At 49.4% G+C, this 22,594-nt stretch overlaps 3 protein-coding genes across 6 annotated transcripts; 2 read left to right on the top strand and 1 right to left on the bottom strand.

Annotated features, from left to right (window-relative positions):
- The first annotated feature begins 291 nt into the window (after positions 1 to 291).
- Positions 292 to 8,952, top strand: TAF6 (TATA-box binding protein associated factor 6). 2 transcript variants are annotated; one of them, XM_080941201.1, is made up of 15 exons: positions 292 to 340; positions 3,098 to 3,313; positions 3,671 to 3,757; positions 3,868 to 4,021; positions 4,209 to 4,265; positions 4,391 to 4,510; positions 4,824 to 4,969; positions 5,078 to 5,155; positions 5,273 to 5,374; positions 5,486 to 5,668; positions 6,344 to 6,418; positions 6,521 to 6,646; positions 7,644 to 7,817; positions 7,960 to 8,157; positions 8,418 to 8,952. In XM_080941201.1, exons 2-15 carry the CDS (start codon positions 3,158 to 3,160, stop codon positions 8,796 to 8,798), a joined length of 2,037 nt encoding a protein of 678 aa, XP_080797327.1. In that variant the 5' UTR covers positions 292 to 340; positions 3,098 to 3,157; the 3' UTR covers positions 8,799 to 8,952. The 2 variants fall into 2 exon arrangements, with proteins under 2 accessions (XP_080797327.1, XP_080797328.1); XM_080941202.1 differs by lacking the exon at positions 292 to 340 and adding an exon at positions 393 to 735.
- Positions 8,953 to 9,085: 133 nt separating this feature from the next.
- On the bottom strand, positions 9,086 to 14,822 carry AP4M1 (adaptor related protein complex 4 subunit mu 1). Of its 2 annotated transcripts, none has more exons than XM_080941204.1 (15): positions 14,715 to 14,822; positions 14,490 to 14,620; positions 14,069 to 14,175; positions 13,894 to 13,990; positions 12,071 to 12,181; positions 11,907 to 11,987; positions 10,881 to 10,943; positions 10,733 to 10,799; positions 10,589 to 10,642; positions 10,372 to 10,478; positions 10,179 to 10,273; positions 9,878 to 9,922; positions 9,630 to 9,680; positions 9,421 to 9,532; positions 9,086 to 9,320 (listed from the first exon to the last, which is right to left on the bottom strand). In XM_080941204.1, exons 1-15 carry the CDS (start codon positions 14,770 to 14,772, stop codon positions 9,096 to 9,098), a joined length of 1,404 nt encoding a protein of 467 aa, XP_080797330.1. In that variant the 5' UTR covers positions 14,773 to 14,822; the 3' UTR covers positions 9,086 to 9,095. The 2 variants fall into 2 exon arrangements, with proteins under 2 accessions (XP_080797330.1, XP_080797331.1); XM_080941205.1 differs by having other exon boundaries at positions 14,532 to 14,620.
- Positions 14,823 to 15,124: 302 nt separating this feature from the next.
- MCM7 (minichromosome maintenance complex component 7) lies at positions 15,125 to 22,343 on the top strand. Of its 2 annotated transcripts, none has more exons than XM_080940530.1 (15): positions 15,125 to 15,237; positions 16,505 to 16,584; positions 17,197 to 17,361; positions 17,444 to 17,568; positions 17,651 to 17,831; positions 18,105 to 18,242; positions 18,559 to 18,708; positions 18,870 to 18,984; positions 19,070 to 19,201; positions 19,418 to 19,501; positions 19,605 to 19,998; positions 20,280 to 20,363; positions 20,894 to 21,062; positions 21,813 to 21,922; positions 22,046 to 22,343. In XM_080940530.1, exons 1-15 carry the CDS (start codon positions 15,207 to 15,209, stop codon positions 22,245 to 22,247), a joined length of 2,160 nt encoding a protein of 719 aa, XP_080796656.1. In that variant the 5' UTR covers positions 15,125 to 15,206; the 3' UTR covers positions 22,248 to 22,343. The 2 variants fall into 2 exon arrangements, with proteins under 2 accessions (XP_080796656.1, XP_080796657.1); XM_080940531.1 differs by lacking the exon at positions 15,125 to 15,237 and adding an exon at positions 15,737 to 15,757.
- The last annotated feature ends 251 nt before the right edge of the window (positions 22,344 to 22,594 follow it).

Raw genomic sequence — 22,594 nt, 5'->3', positions numbered from 1 at the left:
AAAAAATCCACATGGACGGTCAGCGCATGCTCAAAGCTAGCCCGAAAGTGGGTGGAGCATAATGGCTCCAGGCTTCCCCGCCTAGTTCTGTGGCGCCTCCTGAAGGTCCTGGCAGCTGGGTAGTGAAGATACAAATTGAAGTAATTACAATAGAATAATATGATCTTTAAACATACACGTAGAATGCAATTTTTATATAATTTCAGACTGTGAAACTATATGGTCTATTTTGACAAAGGGAAGAACAGTGATAAGTTTTTGGCTTCTGCCAGGACCTACTCCTGCCAGGGGGCGGGGCCAAGATGGCGCCGAGCGCCGGGTGAGCGGCGCTTTAGCAGTGGTGAGAGGCTTTTACTGCTCCCGGTGCTTGGCTGGCGGGGGAAGGTTTGAGGTGTATCCGGGAGGAGACCCTTTGAAAGGGCCCATGTGAGGACTGGGAAGAGGACGGTTGGTTGTGTGTCCGTGCTCGTGGGGACTCTGTGCATGATTGCACTGGAAGGATGTTGGGGAGATTGTGAACCTCCTAGCGCTGCCCGGGGAATCTTCGAATCACTTCCCTGCTGAGAAAAATGATGCACAGATATGGCTCAAGTTATCCGTCCTCTGAGAAGTCTTCCTGTCGCTTCCATTGATCTGAGAAACTCCCGAGGCTGTTAAAAGTGTTTTATGAACCCTTAGTGGCAAGGGTACCGCAGGGACGGGGAACCCGACTACTTCTTGTATACCTGGCACCAGGTACAGAGTCTGTGCTGAATAATTGTATTTCCTGTAGACAAGATTTAACAAGTCTGAGGAAACTTGGGATGAAAAGAACCAGGGTCTTTGGCCTCCCCTTCCGCGTCCCCGGTCCCGTTTCCCTATCACTCAGTTCTGAACACTCGAGTTTGATCTTCTCATGTCTAGTGTCAGGCAAGCTCCTTTGCATTTGACCACAGAGTAAACTCCAAGCTTGAGTCTGTGTCTTTTTCATTTTGGAAATTGTACTAAGTATTTAGTGAACACTTACACCTTTAAGACTTAAAGTTCATATATTTAACAATGACCTAGGTAACAATCTAGGCACCAGATAGGTCAGTGAACATAACAAACATATTCCTGTCTACTGGTGGGGTAAGAATGATAAAAATGATAGCCAGGCTTGGTGGTAAACAGCTGTAAGAGGCAGGAGGTTTTCCAAATCAAGGCCACAGAATGAGTTCTGGACAAGCCTGAGACCCAATTGTAGAAGGGTTGCTTAATGTGTGGAAGGCCTTAGATTTAACCTAGGGTGATTATATATATCACTTATTATTAGAAAAAAATTTGGCAAACAAGTAAAGCCGGACATGGTGGTATGTGCTTGTAATCCCAGCACTTGGGGGGTGGAGGCCAAAGGACCAGGAGTTAAGACCAGTGTTGATTACATAGTGAATTTGAAGCCAGTCTGGGCTACTGGAGACCTGCCCCTAAAAAGAGGTGGGTGGGGTCAGGTAGTCAGCCAAACACATTTATGAAGAACACAACAAAAGCTATAAAGCCAAGCACACTACAGCCTATCAGATTTAAAGGACAGTAAGGAGAATGATGTGTAGCAGGATAAAGTGGGAGAAGGAGGGGTTGTAGGTGATCAGAGAGGTATGAGAGAAAAGAAAGAAAAAGGAAAACACTTCCTGCATAGCCCAGGCAGGCCTCAGACTTGCTGGCCTTTACTTGTCTCTGCACTTTAGCCTCCAGAGTGCTGGGATTACAAGTGTGCTGGATGTAGGGTCTCTTTCTCTCTGAAGCACATCCTGGTGTGAAACTCAAGGTAGTCCACTGAAATTGGAAGTGTTGACCCCCACACCTGGGCAAGAGACAGATCTTGACTGGAGGGCCTTGGGAGGGTTTTGTGTCAAAGGGGGAACCATTACAGGAAAGAAGTAGTTATCAAGTTTGTATTTTGACAGACCACTTTGGTTTTAAGGAACAAATGCAAAAAAAAAAGGGTAAAATAGAAACAGGAAGGAACATCTTGTCCAGGAACTGAGTCCAGCAGGTGATAGGTGATATGCATCTAGGTCATCTTGTTAGGCTGCCTGGTAGGTTTTAAAATAGTGCTGGGACTTAACCCCAGGCCCACATACATAAGAACTTTACACTGAGCCACATCTTCCAGCCCTTACCTGGTGGATTTGTTTCAAGCATCCAGACAAGAATGAGTTGTGCTGGCTGGGTGTGGTAACACATACCTTTAGTCCCAGCACTTGGGAAGTAGCAGTATCAGGAGTTCAGGGTCATTCTCAGCTAAGTCTACATATGGAGTAAGAGACTAGCCTAGGCTACAACAGACCCTATTTAAAAAAAAAAAAAAAAAAAAAAAAAGCCTGAGTTAGTGGTGCACACCTTTAATCCCATCATCCAGGAGGCAGAGGCAGTCAGATCTCTAGATTTCTTTTAAAGATTTATTTATTATATATAAGTACACTGTGGCTGTCTTCAGACACACCAGAAGAGGGTATCAGATCTCATTACATATGGTTGTGAGCCACCATGTGGTTGTGGGATTTGAACACAGGACCTCTTGAAGAGCAGTCAGTGCTCTTAGCTGCTGATCCATCTCTCCAGTCCGGATCTCTGAATTTGAGGCTAGCCTGGTTTAGAGAGCAAGTTCCAGGTCAGCTGGGTATACAGCCTCAGGGTGGAGAGGTAGGGGACAAACTGGTCTGGAGATGTAGCTCAGCTGTTAAGACTATTTCCCAACACCACAAAACTGGAGGCACGTGTCTATAATCCTAGAATTAGGAAGGTAGAAGCAAAAGAGTTCAGAGTCAGGACTTATCTTTTATTACATAGTTTAGGGAGTGGCTAAAGAAATCCTGTTCACAAAAGTAAGAGCAAATAAAAAAATTGTCATTGGGCATGTTAATACATGCCTCCAATCCCAGTACTTGAAAGGCAGAGGCAGAAGGCTAGAATTAGAAGTGTCAGGGCTGCACAGTGTGCCCCTGTATCTAAAAGAGAAAGGGCGGAGCCAACTGGTAGCTTTGCTTTGCTTTGAGGGTGAGCTGCAAGTAAGGAGAGAACTCAGATATAGGCTTTGAATCGTTTTCCTTTTTGTCTTGCCCCATCCCAATCTCAGGATCTCCATCTCTCCACCCTGGGGTGGCCTCCTCCCAGGGACAGGAGCTGGAATTCCAGCATGGCCGAGGAGAAGAAACTGAAACTCAGCAATACTGTGTTGCCCTCTGAGTCTATGAAGGTGGTGGCAGAATCCATGGGCATTGCTCAGATTCAGGAGGAGACTTGTCAGCTACTGACAGATGAAGTCAGCTATCGTATCAAGGAGATTGCCCAGGTAACTCTCCTGTCCAGCTTTACTTTGTGTTAATCCAACCTACTGTGTAACTAAGGATAACTTTGAATTTCTGCCCCTCCTGCCTCCACCTCCCACTGCTGGGATTGAGGTTCTAATACTATGTCTTGTTTATGTGATGCTTGCCTGGGATTGAACTCAGGTCCCTGTGCGTGCTAGGCATCTATGAACTATATTCTTTAGGGTCTTAGATTAATGCCTCTTCTCAGCAGGGCACTGGTGGGGTATGCCTTTAATTCCAGCCCTTGGAGTTTGAGGCCAGCCTGGTGTACATAGTGAATTCCAGGAGAGCCAGGGCTACACAGAGAAGACAAAATCTCTCTCCTCCCTACCCCCCAGGATGCTCTGAAGTTCATGCACATGGGCAAACGACAGAAGCTCACCACCAGCGACATTGACTATGCATTGAAGTTAAAGAATGTGGAGGTGATTTGGAGGGGCTTAAAGGAAACAGGTGGCTTTAGAGTGGGGAGACAATACACGTGTCCCGTGCCTCCCTTGAGCTGTCTCTCAAGTCTTTCTGTCTCCTTGGATAGCCGCTGTACGGCTTCCATGCTCAGGAGTTCATCCCCTTCCGCTTCGCCTCTGGTGGGGGCCGGGAGCTGTACTTCTATGAGGAGAAGGAAGTGGACCTGAGTGACATCATCAACACCCCTCTGCCCAGGGTGCCTCTGGATGTCTGCCTCAAAGGTGGGAGGGGGCGTAGAGCTGGGTGCCCGGGAGGAGGGGAAGCAAGCATGTGACTGGGAGGAACCTCACAAGAGAAGAAACACCCAGTGTGAATGGCAAGAGGACCAGGAAGGGGCATACACCTTCCTTCATCCAGGGCAACTCCCAGTGTACATACCCAGAACTCAGCTTGACATCTTCCTTACAGCTCATTGGCTGAGCATCGAAGGCTGCCAGCCAGCTATACCAGAGAATCCACCCCCAGGTAAGCTTTTCCTTGCCCAGATCTCCTGTTATTCTCTCATCGCCCTTACTCTCCTTCCCTATCCCTGGTCCTCTGGGGCTCCTCCTACCTTCTCATCACTCCTGCTGTGACCGCTTTCCCACCAGCTCCCAAAGAGCAGCAGAAGGCTGAGGCCACTGAACCCCTGAAGTCAGCAAAGCCAGGCCAAGAAGAAGATGGACCCTTGAAAGGCAAAGGTCAAGGGGCAGCTGCAGCTGATGGTAAAGGTCAATATCCTGGCCAGGCCTCTTCCTACTCTTATCCCAAAGCCAGATGATCCTCAGTGAAGTGGGTGAGATCAGGGACACAGGAAGCCCAGAAAGGTCCAGAAGCCTACAGAGGGGCTGCAGGTTGTGAGGGTTTGTCCTGTACAGAAGCCTCTTCTGAAGCTTACGGGTGTTTTCAGACACGTGCTATATAGATGGTCTGAGCAATCCTCATGTGCTCTACCTCGTGTTTTTTTAAGGCAAACACTATACTGACTGAGCTATCTCCCCAGGCTAAGTTCTCGTTTTCAAGCCTGTCTCCCAATTCACACAGGAAAAGAGAAGAAGGCACCTCCCTTGCTGGAGGGGGCCCCTTTCCGCCTGAAGCCCCGCAGCATCCATGAGCTGTCTGTGGAGCAGCAGCTGTATTACAAGGAGATCACAGAAGCCTGTGTGGGATCCTGTGAGGCCAAGAGAGCGGTAAGCCTGCCCTCTGGCCTCCCTTCCCACAGAGGAGGAATCTCCCTGGAATGGTGGTAGTTTTTCTACAGTAAATGTGTCCCACCTAACCATTGCCCCCTCCCACAGGAAGCTCTGCAGAGCATTGCCACGGACCCAGGGCTCTATCAGATGCTACCACGGTTTAGTACCTTCATCTCAGAGGGGGTGAGAGAACTGGGAAAGGCCAGACCCAAGATGAGGCTCCAAGGGAGCGGGGGATGGCAAGGGGAGTTCATCTGAGGGGTCTCTCTCTGCACCCATCTTCAGTTGTCCCTCTCCTAGGTCCGTGTGAATGTGGTTCAGAATAACCTGGCCTTGCTCATCTACCTGATGCGTATGGTGAAGGCCTTGATGGACAACCCCACACTGTATCTAGAGAAATATGTGAGTGGTCTCACCTACCTACTGTCTTTTCCAGGGTCAGGAGCCCTTCTGCCAGCCTCACCACAGGAGGGCTTGTACCAGAACTGGCTGACAGTGCCTGCTCTCTCTCAGGTGCACGAGCTGATACCTGCAGTAATGACCTGCATTGTAAGCAGACAGCTGTGCCTGCGGCCAGATGTGGACAATCACTGGGCACTCCGGGATTTTGCTGCCCGTCTGGTGGCCCAGATCTGTAAGCATTTCAGCACAACCACCAACAACATCCAATCCCGAATCACTAAGACCTTTACCAAGGTAAGTGCCAAGAATGTATCAGCTGATACAAATCACCCCTTTAGAGCTATCCCTCTGAAAGAGACAACTTCACCCATCTGGCAGTGGAAATGATACCCGGAACATGGAGCAGAGGCTGGAGCCAGGGAAACTGGGTCCAAGGGCCGGACCTTTATGTCTTAATGTTGTGTTTAATAGGTAATGTCAATCCTTTGCAATTAGCATTTCTTTTATTTTTATTTCTTTGCTTTTTCCAGTTTTGTTTCTTTTTGAGACAGTTTCTCTGGGTAGCTTGCTCCGTAGGCCAAGCATGGCCTTGAACTCAGATATCCAGCACTGCCGGACCTTCTCTTTTTTGGAACAGTGAGTCATGTACCCAAGCAGGCCTTAAACTTGCTGTGTAGCCAAGGTTGGCTTTTGTTTTTTGAGACAAGGTTTTTTTGTGTGTATCCCTGGCTGTCCTGGACTCACTTTGTAGACCAGGCTGTTCTCAAACTCAAAAAGACCCACCTGCCTCTGCCTCCTGAGTGCTGGGACTAAAGGTGTGTAGCACCATGCCTGGTTTGAGGATGGTTTTAAACTTTGAATCTTCCTGTCGCTACCTCACGTGTGGCAGGATCAGTCATGTAGCAGCAAGCCTGGTTTAGCCATTAGCCTTTCTAACCCTTTTCATCTGGGATTTTCTTCTCTCTACAGAGCTGGGTAGATGAGAAGACTCCATGGACAACTCGATACGGCTCCATTGCAGGCCTGGCAGAGCTGGGGCATGATGTTAGTCTATAGGAAGAGCGGGGAGAGGGGCAGTTACATGTGGTGTGGGAGGGCCCTTTGGTGACCTCTTAGCCTGGGATTCTCCCCCTTCCTTCCCACTAGGTGATTAAGACGCTAATTCTGCCAAGGCTGCAGCAGGAAGGGGAGCGGATCCGAAGCGTCTTGGATGGACCTGTACTGAGTAACATCGACCGTATTGGAGCAGATCATGTGCAAAGCCTTCTCCTGGTGATGAACCCCCACCATACCCTCTCCTTCTTCCCACCAGCTCCACCCTCAGCTCCCACAAACATGGCTACAGTGTTTAGCAAGCACGAGGCACATCTTACTCTTTACTCTTGAGGCTGGCACTGCTGTGCACGTGGAAAGCTAGCACAAACAGAAAGCCTTGGTAGTCAGTAACTTCCGGACCACACTGCCTTCATCCTGCTTGTCACCCTATGGTTCACTCTACACAAGGCGCGTGGCACCACATATGTCATCAGCAGACACAGCAAATCCTGTTTGTGGCAGCTGATCCTTACAGAAGGAAACAGTCTTGTACTTTTGAATTTGTTGACTCCTATGGATGGGATCTTGCTGTATAGCCTCAGCTAGCCCGGAACTTGTAAGGTAGACCACACTGGCCTTGTGGCAATCCTGTTACCTGCCTTCTGAGTGCTGAGATTACAGGAATGCACCACCACACCCATGGAATCATTTTTTTTTTTATTTTTTAAAAGATTTTTTTGTATGTGTAAGACTGTGCAGTGTGTACAGGTGCCCACAGAAGTCAGAGGAAGGTAACAAATCTCCCGGAACTAGAGTCCTAGATGGTAGTGAACAACCACCCTCTGAGCAAGTGTTCGAAACTCTGCTGTCTCTACAGTTCCCCCATTCTTTTTGTTGTTGTTCTTCTGGGAACTGAACCTAGGGCCATATGCACGTTTGCAAAGCATTCTTCCCTGTATTCTATGAGCTGTATTCTTAGCCCTATTTCTTACTTTTGAGATATGCCACCTAGAGTTCCAGTTCAGGCTCCTAGAGTTCTCTATGTAGCTCTGGCTGGCCTAGAACTCAGTGACCTTCCTGCTTCAGCTCAAGTGCTGAGACTACAGGCATGAACCACCCTAGCTCTGACGCGTTCCTCACAGAACCATAGCTTCTCACTGTGGCTTCTAGCAGTGGATGAGCTCCCTCTCATCTTTATGGAAGGATACCAACCCTCACTCTGCCTTCTCTACAGAAACACTGTGCCCCGGTATTGGCGAAGCTGCGCCCTCCACCTGACAATCAGGATGCCTACCGGGGAGAATTTGGGTCCCTTGGGCCTCTTCTCTGCTCCCATGTGGTGAAAGCCAGGGCCCAGGCTGCTCTACAAGCTCAGCAGGTCAACAGGACCACGCTCACCATCACACAGGTCAGCTGCTGAGGGAGGAGGCTAACAGGAAACGTCCCAGTGCCCAGGCTTGGGATTGGACCTGCCACAGCCAGCAATCTCAGGGAGCTGGACCCCACCTCTGCCCCCAGTGTTAACATTTTCCTCCTGTGTCTCTTCATAGCCTCGGCCCACACTGACCCTCTCACAGGCCCCTCAGCCAGGCCCTCGTGCCCCTGGCTTATTGAAGGTCCCTGGCTCCATTGCCTTGCCTGTCCAGACACTGGTGTCTGCGAGAGCTGCTGCCCCTCCTCAGCCTTCTCCTCCTCCAACCAAGTTTATTGTAATGTCCTCATCTTCCAGTGCCTCATCAACCCAGCAGGTATGTATAGCCAGGGTGAGGGCTGTGAGGAGCACCCGGGGGAAACCTCCAAGCTGTGACCTAGTCCCTTCAGGCTCAAGCTCAGTGTGAGAGGATCTTGTCAGGATCTTGGAGGCCCCGAGCTGGCAGCCATCTTGACCATGCATTCACTGGGGATGACAAGGGAAGGAAGGAGCAGAGGGAATGGTCAACAGCAGGTACCTGGACAAGGATTCTGGGGGAAGCAAGGACATAACCCTGGGCCTTCCTTTCTTCCTCAGGTCCTGTCCCTTAGCACCTCTGCTCCTGGCTCAGGCTCTACCACTACCTCTCCTGTCACCACCACAGTTCCCAGCGTGCAGCCCATCGTCAAGCTGGTCTCCACTGCTACCACTGCACCCCCAAGCACTGCCCCTGCTGGTCCTGGCAGTGTTCAGAAATACATTGTGGTCTCTCTTCCCCCAGCAGGGGAAGGTAAAGGAGGCCCTCCTTCTCATCCTTCTCCAGTCCCCCCTTCATCCTCTTCACCATCCCCACTTGGGGGCAGTGCCCTCTGTGGGGGGAAGCAGGAAGCTGGGGACAGCCCCCCTCCAGCTCCAGGGACTCCAAAGGCTAATGGCTCCCAGCCTACAGGACCTGGCTCTCCCCAGCCTGCTCTGTGATATTGTCACATGTGCTGACCTCCTCTCTTCTGCAGATTCTTACACACACACACACACAGCGTGTGAGGGAGGAGGGAGAAAGATGTTTTCCCCAGTGACTTTCTTTTTTAGATACTGTACAGTAAGTTCCTCAGAATAAAAGTTGGATTTGTAAGTTTGTGAGCCTCCCTGCATCACATAACAGAAGGGGTGAGTCCATGGAACCTTCCTGTCCAGATCCAAAGTCACAAGGAAGAAAATGTCCTCTTCCCATTCAACTGCCTGCTGACACTGCTGTCCATATCCTTGTTTGGGAATTCAGATCCGAATTACGTAGGCGTTGCTGTGGCTGAGATGTCGGACCCACTTGTGAGGATTGGCATTACCACAGGCACTGAAGGACAGTCTGAGGAACCGAACCTGGAGGCCAGAGCACGTGTGGCGAGGGAGTTCAAAGGACAGGCTGGCAGGACCCAGCCCCACGGGGGGTGCTGAGGGGGAAGGCCCACGGCTGGGAGGGCCCTGCATGCCAGGGACCTCCATCTGTAAGTGAGACAGTCAGGAAAGGTGTGAGGCTGGACAACTGCCGGGCAGCAGGAGTACTAGGCTCTAGAGATGGCGTGTGAGGATCAACAGCGCATACCTGGAAAAGGCCAGAGAGTTGAGAGCCTCCTTGTACACGGGGCAGGTCCCAGTGAAGGGCTCCTTCTCCCAGCTCTGCCTTCTGATCTGGGCTGCTCAGTTCCTGAGACAGGCTGGATGGTGGACAGGGAAGATGCTGAACTAAGTGGCTACTTCCTTGGTAGAGCAGAGAGGCTCAACCCAGGCAGTGTTCCCCGCAAGCATGCTGACCTGACGACCCCTCGAGGCAGGGGAAGGTGCAGGTGAACGTTGAGAGCTTGGCTGCAGAGAGGAAAGGAAGAGTCAGCCCCAGGGTGGCAGGGCCTTACCCTGGACCTTTTTGTCTGTACTGCTCTTGACAGTCAAATAGCTAAGGATGATCTTGAACGTCTGAATCCTGGCCTGCCAACTCCCTACGTATCTGATCTCCTGACCCTTCTAATCTTCCAAGGCCCAGTTTGACCAGCTTCAGCCCTTACCTCTTTGGGGGCAGGTCACACCGTAACTTCAGATAAACCTGGAGCCTGTAAAGGGTAGCATACAATTATATCATACCCTACTGGTATCCCATCACTGATAATCCAAAGCATCCTGGGAGGAGACTGGGTAAACTGTACCCCAAGAAGGAAGAGGGCTGAGATCCATCCCAACAACTCGAGCCAATACTTTCCCCGACCTACATCCTATCATCTCTACCACTATCCTTCCATCTTAAGCCCCGAGAACACGTAAGCCTCGGTATGGCTTGGAGTAGTTCTAAAACACAGGAAATAGTCTCACCGGCCTGAGCCTTGGTCCCACTGTACAGAGGGAAAGAGCCGGAAGGGAAGTGGTGAGGAGAGGTCATCAGAGAGCTGGTATCTCATCACAGTCAGCTGAGGCCAGAGAAGGACAGGTCAGCTGGGTCTTGCATTGGTCCTGCCTCCCTCCCCTTGGCAGATGGAATACACCAGGAATACACCCTGAACCTGACCTCGCCCTGAGGGGGCTGCAGGCGGAGGATCCGATGAGATTCAAACTCATCTAGATTGACAGAGCTATGGAATGACACCTCATCAACTCGAATCCCTGGACCATAACCTGCCAAGAAAAGGAGATAGTTCTTCTGACCCATGTTTCAAAAAAGAACGGAAACATTTCCAATTTCTGTCCATGTTTTTTTTGGAGGGAAAAATTCATGCCCTCCTTACCTCTCAGTTCTGACTTTCCAACACAAAATTCTTCTGTCAAGCCAATGCATATTTCTATGGGAGGAAAGGATATGAGAAAAGAGAGCAAATACCACCATACACTTCACAAGGAAGCCTGCACCACACCTGACCATTGGTCCTTACCAGACCCACTGGGAAGGAAGCTCTTGAGCCGTATCTCTCCTTGGACATCCACTTTCAACAAGGAGCCCTGGAGGTAGGAAGAAAGTTAGGCTCAGCCTTCCCCAAGTGGCACTGCCCTCCAACTCCTGCAGTGGGAATCCAGACTTACATTAGAAGCAATCAGTACAGACAGCCTCTCGACCACATCTAAAAACACTTCATTCTTTTGGCCCTAAGAAAGAGAGGATCTGAGTTATGGAGCTGAAAACCTGTTTTTGTTTTTGGTTGTTTTTGTTTTTTTTTTTATTTTTTCTTTTGAGACAGGGTTTAATCTGTGTAAAAGAGCACTGGCTGTCCTGGATTTGCTTTGTAGACCAGGCTGGCCTCGAAGCCACAGAGATCTACCCACCTCTGCCTCCCATGTGCTCGGATGAAAAGCATGAACCACAACTAGCCTGGAAACCTGTTTTTAAACAGACAGGCAATGTCAGGCATGGTGACACATGCCTGTAATCTCAGCACTTGGGAAGCTGAGGCCGGAGGACTGCCATGAGTTCAAGACTAGCCTGGGTTAAAAGGTAAGAGCCCGGGTTGGAGGACCAAAGGAAAATCTTGTCTCATAAAAAAACCAAAACCAAAAACAAAAAACCCCCAAAAGAACAGGAACTGCAGAGATGGCCAAGTCAAAAAAAGTTCTTGTCACATAAATATGACAATCTGAGTCTGATCCTCAAAATCCACGTGAATGTCAAGGTAACCTAGGTTATTAGAGGTAACCTATAACCTACATTAGGGAGGCAAAGATACACAGATCCCTGATGCTCATTGGTTGGCCAGCCAGCCCTGCTTAGTCAGTGAGCTTCAGGCTAGTGAAAGATCCTGTTTCAAAGGAGATGGATGGCATTCCTGAGGATGATTTCAAAGGCCTGGTTCTTTGGCCCCACAGAAAAGCATGCTCTACACACACACACACACACACACACACACACACACACACACACAAATGCACTCGTGCATAAAGTAAGGGGCAGCTGAAGGGACAGGAGAGTTGAAGAGTCTTGGGATGGGAGCCCAGGAGTAAAGGAAGGAATGCCATGTCAAAGGGGGCAGAAAGAGAAGCCCAATTCTTGGACTTCAGGGTCCTAGGACAAAAAACAAAAAAAATCAAGTCTGGCCTCACCGATCCTTCCCTTACCTGGTCTGAACGACTGGATAAGACGGGGCGGCTGGCTGCACTGCTTGGGGCCACTCTGTTCTGCTGTGTCTCTGCCCCAAACTGTAAAGCACCCAAGGCAAGCAATCCTCAGCTTTGATGCTCACAGCCAACCCTCCTGCCCCTCTTCTTTCCCAGCTACTGACCAATCCAACACTGCTGAGGTCAAAGAGACTGAAGGGCTTGCTGACCACGGCTTCAGTTTGGATGAAGTTCCTCAGCATTTCTGTGGATGTGGTCTGCACATAGCCGTAATCCTAGTGGACAGAAAGAGTTGAGATGGTGGGATGTAGCTCCCAACCATAAACTCCATAAGAGAGGAGGACATTTATTCATGGTAGCATAGATACGAGAACAAAGTCCTTGGGGTTAGGGAGATGGCTCAGTGGGTAAAAGGTTTGTTGAGCAAGTGCGTGGGCCTGAACTCAATACCTGAAACAGGATAAGAGGACAGACATGACGTTGAGTATCTGTGGTCCCAGAGTTCCTATTCAGAGATGGGAGATGGAAACAACATAACCCCAGGAAACATGCGGGCTAGTTAGCTTGGAGTACATGCATTAGAGAGCAGAGTCCTTGCCTTGCTCTTTTTTTTTTTTCTCTTATTTTTGTTTGTTTTTTCTTTAGAATTATTTATTGATTTTATGTATATGAATACACTCTCACTGTCTTCTGACACACCAGAAGAGGGCATCAGATCCCATTACAGATGGTTGTGAGCCACCATGTGGTTGCTGGGAATTGAACTCAGGACCTCTGGAAGAGCAGTCAGTGCTCTTAACCACTGAGCCACCTCTCCAGCCCCGGTTTTGTTTTTTTCCAAAACAAGATTTCTCTTTGTTAATTCTGGTCGTCCTGGAACTCACTCTGTAGATCAGGCTGGCTTTGAACTCAAGAGATTCATTCACCTGCCTCTGCCTCCTGAGTGTGCCATGATGACTGGCTTCTTTTTTTAATTTTTTGAACCCTGGCTGGCCTCCAACTCATTATGCAGACTGGGAATGCCTCAAAAATCAAAGTGATCCATCTGCCTCTGGATGCTGGTACATTAAAAGCATGCACCACCATGACCAGCAAAGGACTCTGTCTTCAACAAGGTGGAAGGTCAGGCCCAATACCTGATATTGTCTAATAGGAAAGAAAAGGACACACAGGAAGACAGACAGACAGACAGACAGAGATCCTGTGAGATGGCTCTGCTGGTGCTTGCTACCAAGCCAGCCAACTTTAATTCAGTCCCAGAAACATAGACAGTATGTTGGTTGAGAACAAGCAAAAGAAACTTGTTCTAGGGAGGGGGAGAGGGGATGGGATTGTGGGAAATGGATAACACCTGAAATGTAAATGCAGAGAATATCCAGTAAAAATAAATAAATATTAAAAAAAGAAACTTGTTCTAAACACTATCATTCCATTCTCAGATTCCATTTAATCATAAGGAGAAACTAAATTCAAGGTCCCAGGCCTAGGGGAGCAGCTTCTGTTGTAAACAGTTGTTTGAGTTCAGACACTCAAGGACAACTTCTCCATCTTGCTGGCAAGATCAGCTAAGCTCATGTTCCCAAGCACAGAAAACTATTCCTATTCTGACTGGTGAAAGTTCTCTTGCTCAATCCCTTATGTCAAAATATGATTGGACAGTGGTATAGCCACCCCACTCCCCTTCACTTTGTAGGGTCATCCTTTATATACACTCGGAAATTTCTCCTCAGGGTCGAAGTTCAGTTCCTGAGTCTGTTCTACAGCCTGAGTGGTCAGCAGGGGCTCGATTACAATACATCTTGTAATCTGCACTGATCTAGTGCTTGAGCTGTGTTGGATTTAAGCAGACCCCACAACAAGTAGAAGAGACCCGACACCAGCAAGTTGTTCTCTGAACTCCACACATGTGTGGAGTGGACGAATACATATATATATATATATACACACACACACAATGAATAAAGAGAGGGAAGCTTGGGGGCTTTACCAGCACTTCATCCAGGAGTTCGTAGACAAGCGCCACATTTCGTGAGATGGTCCCCTCATTGAGTGAGCCGCAGTAGTCACCCAAGAGAGTGGCTAACCTAAGGAAACACGGCAGATTATGTGTGAATAAACCTCTCATGTCCTCCTCCTTAGGTGCCTGTCCCAGCCCCACTCACCGGGAAAGCAGCTCCAGAAGGCTGAAAGGAGAGACGTTTTCTGAGGTTGTGGCCACCAAATAGAGACCACTGTGTCTGATGTGAATGAAATGACGATCATCGTGATACTGAGGCAGAGTTGAGGACAGAGGCATTAGCAGAAGACCAGAATTGTAGTAATGTAGCCTGCAAGATGGCACCCTGAGGTCTCTACTAGTGATGCTTGAAAGTGTGACTCTGGGCGATCCCTGAGACCTGACCGCCTAATGTGTAAAGGTAGTACCTACCTCTCAGAGTTGTTGATAGTCAAGAGATGGGGGTGCGAGGCTCTGTATCTTGTTAATATTCAATACATTTATCTTACTTGGAGAAACGAATCATTCCTCCCTAAAAGCTTCCCACCAAGCCGCCCTTGACAGGGATAGATGAGGCACACACCCACCTCCACAGTTCTAAGCCCCTGCTCGCCCTCCACAGCAGTTACCATGACAACCGGGGACTCGCCTCCAGGCAGTCCCGTCAGCTTCCGGTAGAAGAGCTCGGCCACATCGCGACCACCGCTGTCCCCGCGGACTAGCCAGGTGGAGACAGAGTTAAGGCGACACAGACGGATCTGGGATTGATTTCTACTCAACTGCCCTATCCCGTCTCCCGGGTCAAAGGATACAGTCTTTATAGATGAGCGGATCCCCCTTGGAAGACAGAATGAAGAACTGGGAAATCATGGCCGTTCTGGAGGCTAGACGAAAAGACAGGGAAAGTTGAACCCACCCCGCCTTGCGGACGCGGAACAAAAGGCCGCACGGAGGCTGGCCCTTTAAGACGCACTCCTCCCACACACACTCGCGAGCATTAATTTCGAACCGCGGGAAACCAGATGCCCAGCCCGCCAGGATCTGGCAATCGCCCACCGGCCCGCCCCCTGCCTCTCTGTCATTTCAATCCAGATTCGCTCAGTGATTGGTTGAAGTTAGGGGCCGGCAGCGGTTGGGAACCCCTTCTCTGATTGGCCCCTACTCAGCCGCATGGGTCACATGGGTGACGACGTTTCGCGCCAATTTCGGTTGGAGGGCTACGTCCCGCCGCGCGCTCGTTTTCTGCTTTCCCCAGAGTGAGACTTCTAAGCACTTCAAGTCCTGCTGCACCGTCACCGGCAGCGATGGCGCTTAAGGACTACGCGATCGAGAAAGGTGATGCTTTATAGGGCTGGGAATGGCGTCCTCGGAGGGAAACTTCTCAAACAATACCTGTTGAGGGGAGCTGGACCCTTGGGAGGAGCCGGGATCTGTGACCCTGGGGACAGGCTTACTGCGCCTGGGATAAGCAGTGGGCATCAAGGATGGAAGAAGCAATACTCCTTGGAAAAGGTGATGTGGTTGTGTTATGGGGAGAATCCAGTGGAGGCCACAAAGTGGAGGGGCGCCCTAGGGACAGACAGGGTAACATGGAATCTTCCAATACACGGCCTGGGGGACTGGGTCACTGGGCCAGCCGCTGCGCCTTGGGACGCTGGCAAATTCCCGCGTCCACCCGGGACGCGCCGGAGTCCAGAGGCGGGGCTTGCCAGACCGCTACGCACTGTGATTGGTTGTTTTCGGCCGCCCTCCAAGCGGAAGTAGAGGCGGGCGGAAGTGGCGCTACCCGATCGGAGGGACTGTCGTGTGTAAACAGTGTCCTTCCGCGCGGTGGCACCGGAGAGAGCTGCTGTAGGTAGGGGCGTGCCTGGAATTGGGAGGCTGGACACCCAGAGGCGAGAGGTGGCAGTGTGGTGGACCCGAGTGGCCCTTTGGCGTTCTGGCCAATCCCCGCACGGTCACCAGCCTCGGGCGGAGGAATCCTGGGCTGTGAGGCGGCTGGAACCCGGGCCCATGTGCTTCTTTGTTTACTAAGAGCGGAAGCAGTGGCGGGAGCGGGGCGTGGGGTGCAGAGGCGGCCTAGTGGCGGACGTCCTGGCGGGAGCCGAAGAAAAAAAGAGTTGTACTGGTAGAGGGAGAGTTTAGGGTCTTAAGTCGATTGTTAAGCATTGAAGAAACTCAAGATTTCTAACTAAGGGAGAGAGTGGGATTTCTTGGGGATAAGGTTGGGTAGACTCTTGTAGCTGCCCAGGCACCTAGTCTTTCCTAGGTAAGAACAGACTTGTGAAAAGGAGCACTGCCTACTTTGGGGAGAACTTGGTAGATTTTAACTACTTCATAGGTCCCTTAATGTTCACTTAAGTCAAAGTGAGTTTCTTAGGTTTCCGTTAAGAGTTTGAAATATAGAATCTAAAAGGAGTGATTGTTTTTTAAAATTCTTGCTTAAAAATTACTGTATGTGTGAGCACAGCTTAAATGAGGGTGCTAGACACCCGCCGGACTCTGTTCTTTTCCAACCTGTGGGTGGGCCCCAGGGGTTGAACTCCAGGCTTGGTCTTTACACCTCACTATCCACAAAGATTTTTTGCTTTTATATTTGTAGAAAAAGTTAAGAAGTTCCTGCAAGAGTTTTACTCTGAAGATGAGCTTGGAAAGAAACAGTTCAAGTATGGGACCCAGTTGGTAAGTCTCAGGATGGGTTATGGGGAGTGGAGTGGAGTAGCATGTAAGAACTTGTATCAGGTGCCCTACCTTGTTATAGCAAGTGTGGCTATCTGTGAATGACTTGATTTTGATTGTTTTTATACAAAGTTTGGGGGGGTTGTTTGTTTGCTTTAGCTTTTGGGTTTTATTAGCTGTTTTCTGTTTATTGTGTTTGTCTTCGTATGTGCGTGCTATAGCATGTGTGGCGATAGAAAGGACAATTTGGGAGTCTGTTCTCCACCACATGTGTTCTGGAGAGCAAACTCGATCCTAAATGGTAATTGTCTTAACTTGCTGCGCCATCTCATCCATGCCTAGATCTTGGATTTTAGGGATAGTCTTTGTGTGGCACAGACCAGCATCAAGAAGACCCTGTATAGTTACATAGCTGAGGTTGGCTTTGAGGTCCTCAGGTTTTTTTGTTTGTTTGTTTTGTCTTCCAAAACTTTTAAGTGCTGGGATTATAAACACCTATAACCATTCTGGATTGTATTCTGTTCTTTCCCCTTTGGAGGTAGGCCAGTGACTTACTTAGAAGAGCTTTCATGGGTGAGGTGAAACTGACCACAAAGTGTAACTCTCTTATCTCAGGTTCATTTGGCTCATCGGGAACAAGTGGCATTGTTTGTGGACCTAGATGATGTAGCTGAAGATGACCCTGAATTGGTCGACTCAATTTGCGAGAATGCCAAGCGCTACTCAAGGCTGTTCGCTGACGTTGTGCAGGAGCTTCTGCCTGAGTACAAGGAGAAGGAGGTAGGTGGCTGGCTTCTGAACTCTTCTGCCTAGGGGCCTCTACTTTTTCTGTCCTGCCCCTCCTCACTGTCCCTCTTCTTAGGTGGTGAATAAGGATGTCCTGGATGTTTACATTGAACACCGGCTGATGATGGAGCAGCGAAGCAGAGACCCTGGGGCAGTCCGGAACCCTCAAAACCAGTATCCTTCTGAGCTCATACGTAGATTGTAAGTACACATGAGCGTACACTGAGAGAGGGAGGGATTTGTTCTCCAGGCCCTTGTTGACAAATGTTTCTTTCTCTTATAGTGAGTTGTATTTCCAAGGCCCAAGTAGCAGCAAACCTCGAGTGATCCGGGAAGTACGGGCTGATTCTGTGGGGAAGTTGTTAACTGTGCGTGGGATTGTCACTCGTGTGTCTGAAGTCAAGCCCAGGATGGTGGTGGCCACATACACTTGTGATCAGTGTGGGGCAGAGACCTACCAGCCGGTATGTAAACAATAGGGAAAAGGAAAATAAGCCTGTATTCCCTGTCCTTAATAATTTGGTCCACTGATTACAATCTATTGTTTTCTCCCGGGCTATTGCAAAAGTTGTTTTGGTATTCATTTTTTAATTCTTTGATAGCGATTTGATCTCTGGTTGTTTTGACTTGGAATATTTCAAGAAGTTCTTATACTTCCAAAATGTCTTGACACACAACAGAAATGATTCCTATGGTTATTATAAGATTTGATTTCCTGTTTCCATTCTTGTTTCTAGATCCAGTCTCCCACCTTCATGCCTCTGATCATGTGCCCCAGCCAGGAGTGCCAAACCAACCGCTCAGGGGGGCGTCTGTACCTACAGACTCGTGGGTCCAAATTTATTAAATTCCAGGAAATGAAGATTCAAGAACATGTAAGTTTGGAGGTTATAAGTCCTGTGGCTGGTTATGAAATAGCAAGAAAGATTGGGGAAGTGGTTTACCTAGAATTTTTTTATATTTGCTCTTAATCATAAAGTCAGGAAGTGATTTAATTGATGTGTTTTCTGGTTGTGTTAGGAGGAGGATAAGAATTAAGCTTCCTGAAATCTTCTAGGTTGGGCTGGCTGAGTTACCATAAAATGGGCATCTTCCAGGGTGATGGGTCAGTTGGGTCGGGTCTCTGCCTTTTCTCCTTATCTCCTGTCTTCTGTGTTACCCCCCACCTCACTCCCATGCCAAATCTTGTAGAGTGACCAAGTTCCTGTGGGGAACATCCCTCGTAGCATCACGGTCGTTCTGGAAGGAGAGAACACAAGGATTGCCCAGCCTGGTGACCATGTCAGTGTCACTGGCATCTTCCTGCCAGTCCTGCGCACAGGGTTCCAACAGATGGCACAGGTGAGGGAATGGCTGTCTTTCCACCTCATCCACCCACTCCTTCAACACCCTAAGGAAATTTAAAAAGTTCACCGAGCTGGAACTTTTGGTTAAATTCTTGGGGACTCTAGTGGTGGGAATTGAAAGGTAATGCATCTGTATCCTGGCATTCTTCTGCCCAGGGTTTACTCTCAGAAACTTACCTGGAAGCCCACCGGATTGTGAGGATGACAAAGAGTGAGGATGATGTGTTTTCGGTCGGAGAGCTGAGCCCAGAGGAGCTGAAGCAGATTGCAGGTGATGGGCCACCAGCTCACGGTGCTAGCTGAGTTCCGTCCTAGCTTTTGTCCTGAAGAAAATGCTATGGCTTAATATTTTGTAGAGGAGGATTTCTATGAAAAGCTGGCTGCTTCTATTGCTCCGGAGATCTATGGTCATGAAGATGTGAAGAAGGCGCTGTTGCTGCTCCTCGTGGGTGGTGTGGACCAGTCTCCTCAAGGCATGAAGATAAGAGGTAAGGACAAGAGACTTAGGAAGGCAGAACTGTTTGGGAGGGTGAAAAAGTATCCCATGAGTCTGTAAATGACAACTGGGGTTGATGATTTGGCTTTAGTAGTTGTCTGTCTTAGAAATAGCGTGGACTTTGGGAAGGGAACCAGTCTCGTGCTCTTCCATGTTGGTGTTAAACTTGGGTTGAGGATGTCACTCAGGCTTCCTTCATATTTGCCAGGAAACATCCACATCTGCCTTATGGGAGATCCTGGTGTGGCCAAATCTCAGCTCCTGTCTTACATTGACCGTCTGGCACCCCGAAGTGAGTATGGGCAGGAATGGGGTTTGTTGTGTGATTAAGTACTAAGGCCTTTGGAAGCCTGGGGAAAGCAGTTCCTTTAACAGTTTGCTGTTTCTCTTTGCAGGTCAGTACACAACAGGCCGGGGCTCCTCCGGTGTAGGGCTCACAGCAGCTGTGTTGAGAGACTCTGTGAGTGGGGAATTGACCTTAGAGGGTGGCGCTCTGGTGCTGGCTGACCAGGGCGTGTGCTGCATTGATGAGTTTGACAAGATGGCCGAAGCTGACCGCACAGCCATCCATGAGGTTATGGAGCAGCAGACCATCTCCATTGCCAAGGCAGGAATTCTCACCACACTCAATGCTCGATGCTCTATCCTGGCTGCTGCCAACCCTGCCTACGGACGGTATAACCCCCGCCGCAGTTTGGAGCAGAACATACAGCTTCCGGCTGCTCTGCTTTCCCGATTCGACCTCCTCTGGCTGATTCAAGACCGGCCTGACAGAGACAATGACCTCCGGTGAATACATAAATAACACCCATAGAGGCAGCCCATTTTAGGGACTTTGGGAAAGGGAGGTAAAATCAGAAAGCCATTCAACGTGTCTGTACATACAGATCCATTAAACACCATTCCTTGTCTGTAGTTCATGGAGAGGTAGAACATTGGAGCTGAGATGTTGAGGGTTTCCTGGGAGGCCTGTCTGCCATGTTTTAGAGAAAAGATGGGGCTAAAAAGGGATACTGAGTAGGAATCTCAGGTGTTACAGCTCTAAAGAATATTGCCTGTCTTCTGTCCAGGTTGGCCCAGCACATCACCTATGTCCACCAGCACAGCCGGCAGCCCCCTGCCCAATTTGAACCTTTGGACATGAAACTTATGAGGTAGGAGGGGTGGGGATGGGTATGTGTCAGAGGACTATTTGTGTGCGGCATTGAGAGGACACTGTTTACTTCAAAGTAGCTGAGCTTAAGAATAGTGAGCCTAGGTCTCGTTTTAGCCACGAAAAGCAAGGGAACGTCAGAAACTCTTTCTGGTTTGGGGTGACAGAGCAGCTACTGTGGTACCTGAGACAGGAAGGTCTCAAAGATCTTTTGGAGACGTCTCCAAAAACTCCTATAGAAGAACCTTCCTCACCATCCTGTCCTAAGCATGTATAGCTTTTTGGCCATGTCCACACAGATGACAAGGCACCTCCCTAATCTGCAGGTTTCTAAATTGATGCTCACTGGGTCTCTGAAGTCTGTCCCCTTGTGTGACAAGTTCAGAGGGGTTAAGTTAAATCTTCCCAATGCAGGTGCACTTGTCTTGTTTTTAAAAGTTGAAAGTTACTTGAAGTGTACTGGCAGCCCTATTAAGTGGAGAATCTCCTATGAAGCCTGCATGTCTTTCCCATGAGCCTTGTTTCCCACAGACGGTACATAGCCATGTGCCACGAGAGGCAGCCCACAGTGCCTGAATCTCTGGCTGACTACATCACTGCAGCATATGTGGAGATGAGGCGAGAGGCCCGGGCCAGTAAGGATGCCACCTATACTTCTGCCCGGACCCTGCTGGCCATTCTCCGACTCTCCACTGCTCTGGTGAGTGCTGGGTCCTGTCAGCTGGAAGGCTGACCCCTTCCTGCAACCTCACCTAATGACCCTCAAGCTGCCTCCTTCCCTCCCACCAGCCCTGCTGGGACTAAAGTGCTGACAGTGCAGATAGTGGTCCTCTCTGTGCTACCGCACTGTGGGTACTTGCTGCTCCAGCAGGGCACGTGCAACACCAACAGAGGGAAAGGCTGCTTGCTGCTTGAATCCATGAGGGGTGGAAGGACTTGAATTCCTGATGTCCTAGATATGATCTTAGAAATCTCCATTCTGTCCTCCCCTATTGAACCTTAGTCATGGGGGCTCCAAAGTGCTGTTCGTGCAGGTAGTGTAATTACCTGACCTACTGCTGAGCTAGCACTTCCCGAGCCCCCAGGACACAACCTCTGACAGTGGCCCTGGCTGAGCACCCCAGGCTCCCTTTGTCATGATGGGGAGCCTAGTGGAGTTCAGAAGGGTCCGGTCTCCCTCACAGGACAGCTGAGCAACACCCACCGGGACTGGCCAGTGTTGAGAGGCGGAGACTTGGGCAATTGCTGGACGCTGCCCTGGGCATTGCACTTGTCTCGGTCTGACAGTGCCGGCCCAACACTGCAGATGTGGGGGGGCAGGAAGGAGTCCCCATTTTTGTTCTATGAGTAGGCAAATGTGGCTTGCCCAGGCTTAAAGCTGGAGCAAAGATTCTTGACTTCATCTCCCTCCTCCCTTCCTATCCCCATCTTTTTCATGCCTTCCCCTTAGGCCCGTCTTCGAATGGTAGACATTGTGGAGAAAGAAGATGTAAATGAAGCCATAAGGTTGATGGAGATGTCAAAGGATTCCCTTTTAGGTGAAAAGGGACAAACAGCCAGGTGAGTATCTTAATGAAGAGTGAAATTGGGCCGCTTGACTTAATATTTGACCTCGGGACTCTGGTGCTGATTGCTACTGTCTTGTAGCCTTACACCTTAATCATTTCCATCTTTGTCTTTCAGGACCCAGAGGCCAGCAGATGTGATATTTGCCACCATCCGTGAATTGGCATCAGGGGTGCGGAGTGTCCGCTTTTCTGAGGCTGAACAGCGCTGCATATCACGAGGCTTTACACCAGCCCAGTTCCAGGCAGCTCTGGATGAATACGAGGAGCTAAATGTCTGGCAGGTCAATACTTCTCGGACACGGATCACCTTCGTCTGATAGCCACACTTTAAGCCCTAATGCCTATCTACCCCAAGAGGGTGTGCTGGATGCCCCCGTAAGAAAAAATCCCATTTTTCCATGCTGCACTTTCATTCTGCCAATAAAGTGTTTTGACTGCCTTGCTTGTTAATATAACAAAGACCATGTTCTCGTCCTTTCCTCCCCTAGTCTGTAGTATTGAGCCTTTCTAGGGTGGGACAAGTCCTGGTTTCTTGAGATGTTTCCATTATGGACATTTCTAACAAGACTCCCAATCTAGAGGTAGTCATGGGAGGTGAAGGACATAGAAAGTTGGTCTAAGAGTGAGATCACCCCCCTTGGTACCTTGGGATACAAAATGTACT

The sequence above is a fragment of the Micromys minutus genome (genome assembly GCF_963924665.1).
Source record: "Micromys minutus genome assembly, chromosome: 29".
In the NCBI taxonomy this organism is placed as follows: Eukaryota; Metazoa; Chordata; class Mammalia; order Rodentia; family Muridae; genus Micromys; species Micromys minutus.
The sequence above is the reverse complement of the archived record's forward strand: the minus strand, read 5'-3'. Positions and strand labels throughout refer to the sequence as shown.